Source organism: Notolepis coatsorum, assembly GCF_963971535.1.
Source record: "Notolepis coatsorum genome assembly, chromosome: 10".
NCBI lineage: Eukaryota > Metazoa > Chordata > Actinopteri > Aulopiformes > Paralepididae > Notolepis > Notolepis coatsorum.
This window is the reverse complement of record NC_140174.1, coordinates 44,502,557-44,516,009: the sequence shown is the minus strand read 5'-3', so window position 1 is coordinate 44,516,009 and position 13,453 is coordinate 44,502,557. Positions and strand designations below refer to the sequence as shown.

At 42.7% G+C, this 13,453-nt stretch overlaps 1 protein-coding gene across 12 annotated transcripts in view; it reads right to left on the bottom strand.

The window, feature by feature from the left end:
* Nucleotides 1–13,453, bottom strand: part of LOC311235067 (calcium/calmodulin-dependent protein kinase type II subunit gamma-like) — a 53,404-nt gene that overhangs the window by 15,209 nt on the left and 24,742 nt on the right. For 6 of the 12 annotated variants that reach the window (XM_084322403.1, XM_084322399.1, XM_084322408.1 and 3 more), the window contains 2 exons: nt 12,964–13,018; nt 12,596–12,676 (listed from right to left, as the gene is read on the bottom strand). In XM_084322403.1, the coding sequence (XP_084178529.1) occupies nt 12,596–12,676; nt 12,964–13,018 (136 nt within the window). The remainder of the gene's footprint in view (nt 1–12,595; nt 12,677–12,963; nt 13,019–13,453) is intronic. The other 6 variants (XM_084322404.1, XM_084322410.1, XM_084322407.1 and 3 more) reach the window with 2 other exon arrangements.

Sequence of the window (13,453 nt, the reverse complement as noted above, 5' to 3'; positions counted from 1 at the left end):
GTTACTGGCTCACGGCAGGCCTAAAGGGGAAGTAGCATCGTTATAAAGGTGAAGAGGGAGTGTGTGGACAAAAGACAGGGGGGATAGAGAGAAAGAGAGAGAGATAAAAGAGTGAAGCTGAGCAACTGGGGGCAGCTGTGAAGGGAGGAAAAGAGGGAAGGGGAAAAAGAGAGGGCAAGAACAGTACTGTACTCCAGTGCAGGTGTGGAGGAGAGAGAGGAGAAGAGAAAGGTAAGGCCAATGAAGGAGAGGGTAAGCACAGGAGGAAGAGAGAGAGGAGAGGCTAAGGACGAGACAAAACAAGTCTCTGGTGTGCAAGCCTCCTATAAATTCAGACAGACGGTGGAGAGACAGACAAGACAGACAGGCAGAGCCTCTGTAGAGTCCCCAAGCAGTACAGAGCCCAGTGGTGGAGAGACAGACCTTAGGACATACAGCTGTAGAGCAGGCCTGGGCCAAATAGTGCCATCATAATCTGTGTTTGTTTTAATCTGCTTGGTAGGGATGGGTATTGTTAGGATTTTATAGATACCACTATTGATCGCTGTTTATCGATACTCCCCAATCTCCGATACTTCCCTAAGAGCTTGATGGGACTATTTGGTATAGTCACTAGATAATAATAAATATGTCTGTGTATGTGGCAACAGCTGGGTTTTAGATTAGTACAGAGCTTGAAAAGCTTGAAGAATAGGATAAATCAAACGGACAGAAGGACTTGCATGCTTAATGAAAGGTGTTTATCCCACTGTCTGGAAAGATGGTACAATTATTCCCTTACCTAAAGATGGCAGACTAGCACTCACTGGGAAGAACAGTAGACCTATCGCTATTCTCCCAGTTCTCAGTAAACTGATGGAGAGAATAGTCCACTCACAAATACAGGATTACTTTGACTGTAACGGCTTGAACACAAGTTTTCAACATGCTTACAAACCTAACGATTCCACTTGTTCTGCCCTTACAGTAATGACAGATGACTGGCTCAAGGAAATTGATAACTCAAAGATGACTGGTGCAGTATTACTTGATTTTAGTGCTGCATTCAATGTCATAGAGACCACGATCTGCTCATCGGTAAACTAGAATGCTATGGGTTTTGTCCAACGGCCATTATATTTATGAAGAGTTATCTCACAAGTAGGACACAAAGGGTTTATTACACTGGCAGCTGGTCTCACTCTAAGGTCTTAGACTGCGGGGTCCCGCAACGACTTACCATCAGTTCTGTGTAAGCAGCTGTACAAATGTATGCCGATGATTCCACATTGTACTATGCTGCAAAAACTGTCAGTGAACTGGACAATGTTTTATCAGCTGAGTTAAATATGGTGTTTGATTGGATAAAACGGGATAAGTTGGTACTAAACATCTCAAAAACCAAATCAATTATCTTTGGTTCGAGTCATAAACTGTCATCGATACCAAAAATGAGTTTGAACGTGTCTGACGAACCCATAGAACAGGTAAATAAAGTAAAATTACTGGGCATAATAATTGATAGCCAGCTGTCATGGGCAGAACACATTGATACCATAGTGAAGAAGTGGTATCTCAATGGTGAGGAAATGTCTTTCTTATGTCCCTACATACATTGTGGGACAGGTGGCGAAATCTTTAATTTTATGTCACCTGGATTATTGTGCACCAGTATGGTCCTCTGCATCCAAAGGTCAACTAAAGAAATTGCAAACTGCCCAGAACGCGTGTAGCTTTATGCCAAGCAAGCAGTGCAAAAATTTATCGTAGTGGCATGCAGTAATGCGCCTTTCATTTTCCGCCGCCCAGCGCCCAGGTCGCGCGGAAATAGGCTGTCTATTGCCATTCTCTTTGACAAACTCTAACCTTAACCAGCTCCTTAACAACGCCTAAACTTAACCGTTCTAACCTTAACCAACTCCGAAACCATGCCTAACCTTAACCATAGAAATTATATTGCCATTCTCTTTGACAAACTCTAACCTTAACCAGCTCCTTAACAGCGCCTAAACTTAACCGTTCTAACCTTAACCAACTCCGAAACAATGCCTAACCTTAACCTTAACCTTAACCATGCCTAACCTTAACCGGCGAAATAACCTTAACCGGCGAAATAATACACGTTAAAAAAAAATCACGTTAAAAAATATTTTCGATGGGATTCGAACTCGCCAGCAAACAAGCCATAGGATCCACAGCCATGTGTCCTTGCCAATTGAGCTATTGGTAGATACTGAATAAGGGGCGGTGACTTATATATATTGAGCTCCGCTCAAGGCGGGATCTCATGCGCATGCGCGGGCACCTCGCGCGAGCACGCCGGCGCACGCACGCACCTGAGCGAGCACGCCGCCGCCGGTGCACGCACGGTAGCATTTGTCTGAAAAGAAGGGCGCTTTACCGCACTAGCGTGCGGTGACGAATGCGGAAGCATTTTTGCACTGCTTGCTTGGCATTAACGTACAGGCGCCCAGAACAGAGCTGCAAGGTTAGTCTTACATTGTTCCATGAGAACAAACACTATCACTATGCACCGGCAACTCTCATGGTTAACGGTAGAGAATAGGCTGGTTTTCAACACAGTTAAATTTTTCAGGAACACTGTCTTTTCGTCTCAACCTGTTTTCCTATACAAACAAATAGTCAGATGCGGTCAGGTTCATTCTTATTTTACTAGGTCAGCCGATGATGGACAGATTATGTTACCACGTCCAAAATCAAATGCTTTAAAGAAGACTGTTGTTTATCGTGCCATCAATCATTGGAATAACTGCCCACTGAACATAAGTACATTGAATAGCAAAGTGTCTTTCAAATACCACCTAAGAATGCACAAATATGTGAGCAAAATATTCTGATGTTGATAATGATGTCTACAATGTTTTACTGTTTTTAGATTATCATTGTTAATTGTGATTGTCATATGTATCTCATGTTGTTATGTTTTGTGTTTTCTGTTGTCTTCCTGTGTGGACCCCAGGAAGACTAGCTAGCCACTTAGGTGGCAGCTAATGGGGATCCTTTTAAACAATAAACAACAATAAACTTGAACCCACAACATTTATATCCTCAGGTGAGGTGACTTACACTGAGTGTGAGCCATTGAGGACATGGTTTGTCATGCACCACCTATTGGCTAAATGGTACCTAATCTTTCATGGTCATTCTAGAGATATCTATATTATGTCCACCAAATTTGGTTGCAATAGCACAATTATTTTTTTTCTTTTTTAATATAAGCCATACCCACAGCATTTTAGGAAACTTTTGAGGGCCAGTATGTATGTACTGTATGGAATATCAAAATCTGAAGAAAAAAATAGATGCTTTATAGTAATGATTTGGTTGGAATCTTGTCAGTCTAATTATCTAAATCAGATTGTTGCAGTCATTTAAAAAGGAACACAACAACTAGATAGATAGAGATCGTTTAAGCTAAATGGCAAATGAAATGCAACCATTACTATTTTACCCATGAAGTAAAAGACATATAGTATGAATGGAAATTATAATTATATATACGGTAAGTAATAATGGTATACCATTTAAAAAAGGGCCACTAAACTGAAAACAACGCAGATTTATATTTTCACATAATCAAACACATAAAACTGTAATTTTTGAGCAGTTAACCCTTTATTCGCCAAGGACGAGTTTCCACGTCATTCTCCGCCATGTGTAATCTGCCAATGACGCCGTAAGGCGTCTTTGAGATCAATATTTCAAAAATCTGTGATGGCAATCATATTTTACCCACGGAGTCTTGAGATCCCCTGTTGATCTCCTCTCAACTCTCCAACGGTTCAAGAGCGCCATCTGGTGGCGGATCGCCCAAACAGGAAATGACGCGCCGGAAGTGGTGCTCGCCCATATTTCGTCCGGGCACTCGCTATCGTTAGCAGGACTCCATCTTGATACACTGGACATCGATCGGTTGCAAATAACTCGATAAACAACATGATTTGGACGTATATATTATTATACAACCTGGAAATGGATCGCATATATCAACATCTCATAATCGAGAACTTTCTGCTCCACGCAGACCACCACCCAACGGTCAGAGGAAGCTACGGTAAGTTTTAGCGTGTTTGAATAATATGATCCATATAAACTGCTGTGATCTATGTATCGCCCATACTACATAAATGATTTGTCGGCCACGGACTTATAAACCCCCCCCCTCCGGTCACCAGCAGATGATGAGGCATGACGCTTAGGACCTTGCACAATTGAAAGTTTTAATATGACGTCAATCGGTATCAAACTACATTTGATGATGTATGTATTTAGGGATATAAATCACGTTCTGCAGAATGCTGCAGAAAACGATAAAAACATTTTTTTGTATCCACTTTTTTCTCCCATTTTTCTATATTTTCTCCCATCCCAATTTCGTATCATCCAATTCAACCCTCCCCTGTCACGAACGCTGTTTCTTGCCTCCCACAAGCCGGCTGCAATGTGGACTAAGTCATACATAGCACAAGTCCCCTCCGGTACTTGAGGTAACAGCAGTCGCATCTTTTCACCTGCGCACCCACGATAAAAACATATTTATACTTTAGACCGTATTTTAGTATGAATATGTGAATGAAAAAGTAGAACGTTGCTACATCCTAAACGATAGATACTTGAGGTTGAATGGGCCATAGTAATGTCAATTTAGCAATACAATTAAAAAAGTTATAGCCCTGCAAAGAAGGGGAACATCTCCATAGACAAATAGAGCTGGCAGAGGACGGTATAAGGATGGATATAAGCGTGGCAGAGAAAGGGTTAAGACCGAAATGTTGTCATTTTCCCTCAAAGTGATGTCTTGAAATTACACTTTGTCTCTCTGAAACACATGTTTAGAGTGGAATATTAACCAAACAGTAGGGTGAGCATTGAGGGAGTTAAAAGAACAGTCAAACTCAACTAACATTAACAAAATGCACACTTACCTCCCCTCTATGCTTGCTCGACTATAAGTGTGTCTTCAGGTAGGGCGGCTACGTGGCGTAGTGGGCAAGGCGCTCGCCACGAAATACTGGAGACGCTGGGCTCGCCTGTTCGAGCCCAGCGCTCCACATTTGCTTTCAGTTTAGCTGGTCGTCCGTACTAATACACATTGGCCGTATTAGGGGGTGGGAAACTGATGGGTGGGGATCGGGCGTTGTGGACAGCGACTCCTACAGGTCGGTTGGTGCGCCTGCGCAGTAGAATCAGGAAGTGTCGGGGGTAGCGTGAGCCTCCCACGCGTTACTCCTCGCCACCGAGAGATCGAGCTGCGCAGGTGAAAAGATGCGACTGCTGTTACCTCAGACTTGTGCTATGTATGACTTAGTCCACATTGCAGCCAGCTTGTGGGAGGCAAGAAACAGCGTCCGTGACAGGGGAGGGTTGAATTGGATGATACGAAATTGGGATGGGATAAAATAGGAAAATGGGAGAAAAAGTGGATAAAAAAAAAAAAGTGTCTCTTCAGGTAGAAAAGGGACAGAATTGATTGTCAGGCAATCAAGAAGAGCATTACTCACACTCGTGACTTCCTCTTCGCCGAGTTTAACGGCGGATCGCAAACCAACGTATAGGTGCATCTCAAAATGTGCATCATCAAGACAGTATGACTATATTGTGGGGCTACAGTGGCTCAGGGTTTAAGAGCGGTCGCCTCCTAACTGCTCCCAGGGGCGGACCTAGCACATTTGGCGCCCTAGGCGAGATTCACCACTGCGCCCCCCCCCCCCCGCCTCAAAAAAAGAAAAGATTTTTTTTTTTTTATGGCTTTTGCCTCTTCATAGTTCTCTAACGTTAGTCTTTCTTTCATCAACGCTCAATTCTATAAACACTTGACCGATACCCATCAATGCACAGCGCTCTAGCATGTTCTGACTGTGAACACCTGAAGCTGAGGCTCAGACCGACTGACCGTTTTAGATTTTTGGCTCATTTTCCCTTATGTTAGAATTTTTTTTATGTAAAAATAATGGTTGCAGATATAGAGGGGGGCGCCAAAACTGCACAAAAAAAAATAAATAAAAAAACAAAAACAAAATTAAATAAAAAAAACGTTTTTTTTGGCGCCCCCCTCTGGGCGGCGCTCTAGGCGACCGCCTATATCGCCTGTAGGAAGGTCCGCCCCTGACTGCTCCCGATGAGCAGGTTGCCACCTTGCATGGTTGCCTCCGCTGTGAATGTGTGAGTGAATGTGAGGCATAAGTTGTAAAGCTTTGGATAAAAGCACTACTTATATAAATGCAGTCCATTCACCATCATCTGTCGCTAATATATACAACAATTCATGGGCCTGAAAGCCTCTGTCAACAGCCTCAGCACATCCTCCCCAGTAACTGCTAATACATCCAAAAAACCTTTCTGAACCATTCCAGGCTTTTCTTAAGGGGTTTGTTTGCAGGAGGCCTAGAAACCCCCTCAAACTATAGAAGATGCACACTCTTCCATGAGGAATGGATCCAAAATTGAAGATGGCAACCACACCCATACCTACTCCCAACCACACCCTGGAACCTTAAAGGCCAAGTGACCCATATATTTTAACATGGAACAGACCATCATGAAATATACTGGCCCACACTCAGTTGTCAACACATTTCACTTTCTTTTCTTACATTGAGAGTTTTTCAAAGACCCAGTTTTTGAGGTATGTTTCCATGCACTGTAGACACATTTCTTGTCCAAATGGAAATCTCTTTACAGGTCCCGATTATGTCTGTCAATGCTGCGTGGTGGTTTTTGTATCATTTGGACAAAATCTGTACAATTTATAGGATTTAATTGGTTTTGCACATTTGGGGGGGGGGGGGGGGGGGGGGGGGTGATGGACTTCATAATTGACCATAGGTACCAGTGTAAGAAGGTTTCATCTAATTTGGGCAGACAACCTCGGAAGATTACAGACCTCTAGCACATACTATTGATTTTCGAATGAATTTTCAAAGATCTGAACATGAGGCCGCCACTATAGTGCCACCATCAGGATTATTGGCCCCATATTTGAAGATAGTTTGGCATAGGACTGGACCTGTGTTCAGTAAATTTTTTTTTTACTATTGCACCCATTATAGAGTACTTTTTTATGATAATTTAATAATTTCATAGTTATGATCAACTCTCTTTACCCAACATATCTACCCACGCCCCACAGTCATGACGATTGTATAAAATATTGATGACTTATGGCCAATTTTGTGCTAAGAGACCCTAAGAGGTGTGCTTACTCAAGTTCGTTGGTTGACAGTGGTGATAACGTTTATCTCATTAGGTCCATCTCGGGATAATTTATGTATGTTGTTGAGGCTCTGTAACACATTTGGTGTTGATTGGGGATACATTTAAAAAGTAAAAATGGCGGGCAAACCATAACGCGGACATGGGTGGTCCCAATGGCAAAGTTGTAGAGCACATTCAAATGCATAGGTCGATGACGCTTCATGTTGATCCGACTTATGGTGTGGGATCTACGGCCTTTTAATCACGACCCTTTGTTATAGCGCCACCATCTGGCTGACATGGGTGATTTGTTGTACCTAAGTAGTGGGGCGCCTTAGGAACCAACCTACAGAATTTGGTTGGTCTAGGACTTGTGGTTTCTGCTAAAACACTTTTAGCAGAGAAAAATAATAAACATAATCCTAACGGGTACAATAGGGTTCCAGCAGCTTTGTTGCTTGGACCCCAAATAATAAAGGATAAGAGTATGACTGTAATGTAGCCTACATAGTGATAATCTGTCCACCAATCACTACTTATTGTTACTACCTTTACATTTGTGAGCTGCAGAAGTTTTTCTTTTCAACCACCTACCTCATTTAGGCTATTGTCCTAAGAATATAGGCTATTCTAGTATTCTGTTTACATTGCTGACATTTTAAAATAAACGTATTCACTTATTCTATAAAAAAGGTATTATATTTAATTCCTAAGCAATTTATCATGTCCCCTTTAGGACTTAATTTGACAGTTTATTTACAATATAGAGCAGTCATGCTAGAACAGAGAGTTGAAATCACTGATATTATGCGATGGCGACATCTTAAATGTGGTTGATTATAGCACTTTTATACAACGGCATGCAAATTTCTCGATTCTGATTGGCTGAAACAGTCATTTTACACGTCTTTATTGGCAACAATCCACGCTGCTGGCCCAGGACCCGCCCACAACCGACCCACATCACATCACTCCGCCGGATCACAAGAAGGTGGCCAATAATCTTTACAAATGGATATGTTAATGGCGACTAAACGACTAAATATCAAGCGATTCTGTCACAGCGAATGTCTTAGTCGTTTAAACAATGTTGGATGATGTAATTGATGGGTCTTGAATCATTCTGTAACAAAAGAAAAATCGCGGATTGATTGATGGATTAATTTGCGATTTTTTTTTCAATTTCTTTTTCCTTTCGACTGTCAGCGCTCGCTCTAGTCTCCACCCACCGCCACACACCCCCCCCACACACACATACACGCACACACACGCACGCACACGCACGCACACACACACACACACTCTGCCTGCAACGCGGGGGAGAGTCAGACTGTAGAAGCAGCTGAGTGCTGCGCTGTTCTAAGTGAGCATGGCCTATTGAGTTGATTGATTGATTGATTGCTAATTTTATTACTGTACGCTTGGTTTCCAACTGGTTAAGTTTAGGCCCTCTACAGTAGGTTTAAAAAAATAAATAAAAGAATAGGGCGAAGAAAACGTTTTTTTCCTATAGGGCAAAGAAGACTTTTTAATTTGTTTTACCTACTTTATATAGAAGCATCTAAGAATGAAGTTCTATGGAAAGTAGGTCTGCATTCCCTTAACAATTGTGTGTATTGAGCCGTACTGTATTGTACCCATTCTGCATCTGGTAATAAAATTTTCAATCAATCATTCCAATAATACACAGTTGGATGTGTTAGTTGGTTGGATGCACTTCAAGCTGCTTCCACATGAGGCAACTTCTCTCAATCATTCCAATAATACACAGTTGGATGTGTTAGTTTGGTTGGATGCACTTCAAGCTGCTTCCACATGGAGGCAACTTGTCTTTTTTGTAGTTGTGGGAACTACTTTTTCTGGCGGATGGTTTTTTCAATAAATCTTCGATTAATGTGTGTTTATTGTATAGAAATAAGGTTGGATGAATCTAGCAGTTGTATAAAAGCTTTACATCACTTGCAGTCGTGATTTGTGACCAATAAACCATGCCTAGGGGGGTCTAACGACCACCCCTAGGCATGGTTTATTGGTCACAAACCACTCCTGCGCGTGATGTAATGCTTAATTAAAATCTTTTTCTAAAACCGTTTGAAAACCCACTATATTCATTACAAGCGCCACATGTGAGTATATTGCTAAAATCTAGCGAAAATAAACCGTGATATCCTATCGGATGATACTGTAGTTTCTGCTGTGGATTCAATCATTAATTTAGAACACAGCGTTGTGTATTCTAGTTAACACTTTGGCTGCCATGAAACGTGTTTAGACGTCATTGCCGGCCATGCTCAAGTTGCCGGAGGACGCTGTACAGCGTCCTTATATCAATATTTCAAAAATCTGCGATCGGATTCATATGTCCCCTCCGCTGGCCTGAGATCCACCAGGAGGACCCACTGAGCTCTCTGGCGGTTCAGGAGCGCCATCTGGTGGCCGATCGGCGCAATCGCTTAAACAGGAAGTGGCATAGAGGTTGTGCTGGACGTCCGTATTACTTCCGGGCACTCGCTATAGGTCCCGGCATTCTAGCTCGTCACAATACACAGTGATCGATTGCCAATAACTCGATAAACAACATGATTTGGACGTATATACCATTATACAAGCTGGAGATGGACCGGGTAAATCTACATCCCATAATGATAAGATTTCTACTCTACGATGATCGCCCAACGGCGCGCGGAGACTGGGGTGAGTTTTAGCGTGTAACGTTACAGTCTTCGATACTAACTGCTATTATCAACATTTGACCCACATTAGATGATTGGTATAACGCTGCCCACGGAATTATAAACGCCCCCTAGCCCATCCGGTCAACATCAGATGACGTGTAGTAACTTCTAGAAGTACGTCTAGTTGGAATTTTTTATATCGCGCTGATTGCCATAAAACTGTATTGCATCATCAATATAATGCATTTGGGGCTATAGATCACGTTCTGGAGAAAGCTGCAGAAAGAGATGAAAACATACTTATACATTAGACCATACTTTACTATGAATATGTGAATGAAAAAGTTTAACGTTGCTACACAATGAACAATACATATAGGACTTTGAATGGGCCCTAATAATGGCAATGTAGCAATAGAATTTAAAAAGTTATAGCCATGCAAAGAAGGGGTACTTCTCCATAGACAAATAGAGCCGGCAACCTATGGTATATCATGAATTTAACCCAAGGCAACCAAAGTGTTAAGGAAATGCCATCTTGTTTGTATGATATGGCATGCTGCATGGCTGCATCTCATGCTGGTCAAGTTAGATAGACTTTTAACAAGAGAAAGTGGTGTATTGCACTGTGGATTCATAATCCGTCTATGCTGTCATGGCAATATATAGAGAGAATCAAGGCAGGTGAGAAAACCCTTCTCCTCAACACTGCTTTAACACTTTAAGGACCAGACACGAGTTTATACGTGTTACGGTGCCATGCGTTGTGGAACAGAGCCACGAGTTAACTCGTGGAGAGTTGTTATAGTTTTATTCCATATTAATAACGCTATTAACGACTTGCAGGACCTACCCGCATATTTGATTTTCGAAACATGCAATACCGGCCAGATCCGCTTAGGGGCGCCATCGCTCCACTGCAGTATCATTGAGGGCGATTGAAGAAAAAAAAATTACCGTCTGTGGGCGTTTCATATGAGCCTCGATCCCAGCCGAACATACTCCAACTTTGATCACGTTACCGAACGCAGATTTCAGCCTGGAATAATGGGATTTATGATCAGCCAATGGACATATCGATCTACCAGATTCCGATGACTAATGACGAAATGCTGCCGGCGATCACATGGGCTGACGGTAGGATACTATTCCCCCAAATTACAGCTGGATTGGACATTGTTTTAAAACGCAACGTGATCGTTCAGTGAAAATGGCTACTTGAACGCACACTGTATTGCTAATCAATAATAGTAATCGGCATCCCCCGCCGCACCCATTTCATCCATAGATGCTCTGTAATAGTCCGGATGCTACGCAGTTTGTTTTATTTCATTTGTATATATACAGCAGAAATGGCGTTTGATATAACGTGACTAGCCTTTAGCCTATTATCTAGCTCCCCAGAAAAAAGACGAGGCGAAAACTGCGATAAACCTTATATTCACAGCGCTATAAAATGACAACCAACCGATGGATTTTTATTTTCTTTAAGCCATTATGAAGGCACGGTTTATGCACTCAAGTGACAATGAGAATGGACAGATAGCAATACTATAAAGTATATATATAGCTGTTAGAAAGTACATCGGTTTGTTGACAACGCTCTGTCCTCTGGACTATAAATCGCTGCGGGACTTTGGTCGCCAAAGTATTAAATATCGTCTCCAGATGTATTTTAGATACTTAAAATGTTCAATTGAATACGAATTTGTATAAATATGGTTTTTCCATCAAATTGTTGGGTTTTATGTTAATTTTCCAGCAGCATCTCCACACCTTTACCCTCATTGAGAGATGCAAGGCTCTAGGAAAGATGCAAATTGGCCACAAGCACCTACTGATATTTACCAAGAATTCCAAGTCTGCAGCTTATATTCTTTCAAGACATGTCAGTACCTACTACCTATTCAACTCTCTGTGTGCTGAAGCTACAGGCATCAAGTTACCACATAGTACAGAGTTCAGAAGTACAGAGAAGCTCTCCCTCTCCAGGGGAGAAATGTGACAAAAGCTCTCTGGTGACAAGTTCTGCACAAATATATGTATAGTCAAAGACATGCCTCCAAGAAGAGTTAACCATAAATAAAACATGTTTTTGAGTGGAGGGGAACTTTAAACTCATATCTCCTGTCTTGCCTACATTGTTTTCTAGGTTCAATAGGAAATGCTTGAGCTGCTATGAAACTAGACCGTCAAGTCACCGACAGCAGCACTGTTTGCTCAAGGGCTTAACAGTATTTAGGTTCTGACCAGTAAGGAACCAGTATTATATTTGCATCGGTTCTCTGTACCCATCCCTACAGCTTGGTGTACTGGATTAGGTGGGCTTCACCACCACATCACGTCAGTTCCCATTGCATCGCTTATAAGTTGTCAATCATAGTAAGGCACACTAAATCCATCCTAAAAATAGTCAAATGTCCAAGCAGGTTAAAACAAATTATTGGAAATATTTGCTAATGTGACCCAGGTCTGCTGTACAGAAAGCAAGGCAGCCTCCAGCTGGAGGCATTTGAATTAGGAGAAAAGGAGGGGGGTGTATTATGGTGATCACCAAGGAACACAAACAGGTCAAGGGCACACAAAGCTTTCTGAACCAGGGTGAGGGGAGATCAAAGGGTGTGTGAGGGGGAGAGGAGGGGGGGTCGTTGCCCGTGACTACAGAAAGGTCAGGGGTCCTTGCCAGGGGCGACCATAGAGCTTTTGGTTGCCATGGTTACACTTACTGGCAGGCGAGCTTTGAGGTGAGGACAGAAGGGGAGGCATCTCCTCTGTGGCACTGCCCTGACTCAGCACCGAGCTGTCCGCTAGAACACAACACACAAGACGCACAACCCACCCACACGGCAGGCGCGCGCACACGCACACACACACACACACACACACACACACACACATACACAACACATACACACAGCAGGCACACGGGTCGAGAGGGTGAGAGACACGCGTAGTATCTCTCCACACCTAAAGCACACGGCGAGTCACGACTGTCAAATACATACACTTCTCTACAGTAGAGGAGGAGGAAGAGAGAGGGGGACAGAGGGCAGGGTGGAATAAAGAAAGACTTTACAGAAAGAAGGTTGACTACCTTTCCTACCTTTCATTTCCTCCTCGTCGTTGGTGGCGTTACTCTCCGTTGATCCCTATGGAAGGACAGAGAGAGGGACAGACGGTGAGACAGAGACAGAGAGAGACAGAGAAAGAGACAGTGAGAGAGACAGTGATAGACAGAAACAGAGTAAGAGAAACAGAGACAGTGAGAGAGACAGTAAGAGAGACCGAAAAAGACAGTGGGAGAGAGATAGAGCAGGTGAAAGAGTGCAAGAGAAAAACAGTGAGAAAGGGACGGAGAAAGAGAGACAGGGAGAAAGAGACAGTGGGAGACAGTGAGAGACAGAGAGACACAGAGAGAGTGAGAGAGGCAGAGAGAGACAGAGGCAGAGAGTGCAACAGAGAGACACAGACAGACAATGGGGGACCCTGATGTAAACAAGACAAACGTCTTTCTCTGGTCTGCATCCCCATAACAATTGTGTGTATTGAGCCGTACTGTATTGTACCCATTCTGCAATTTGTTA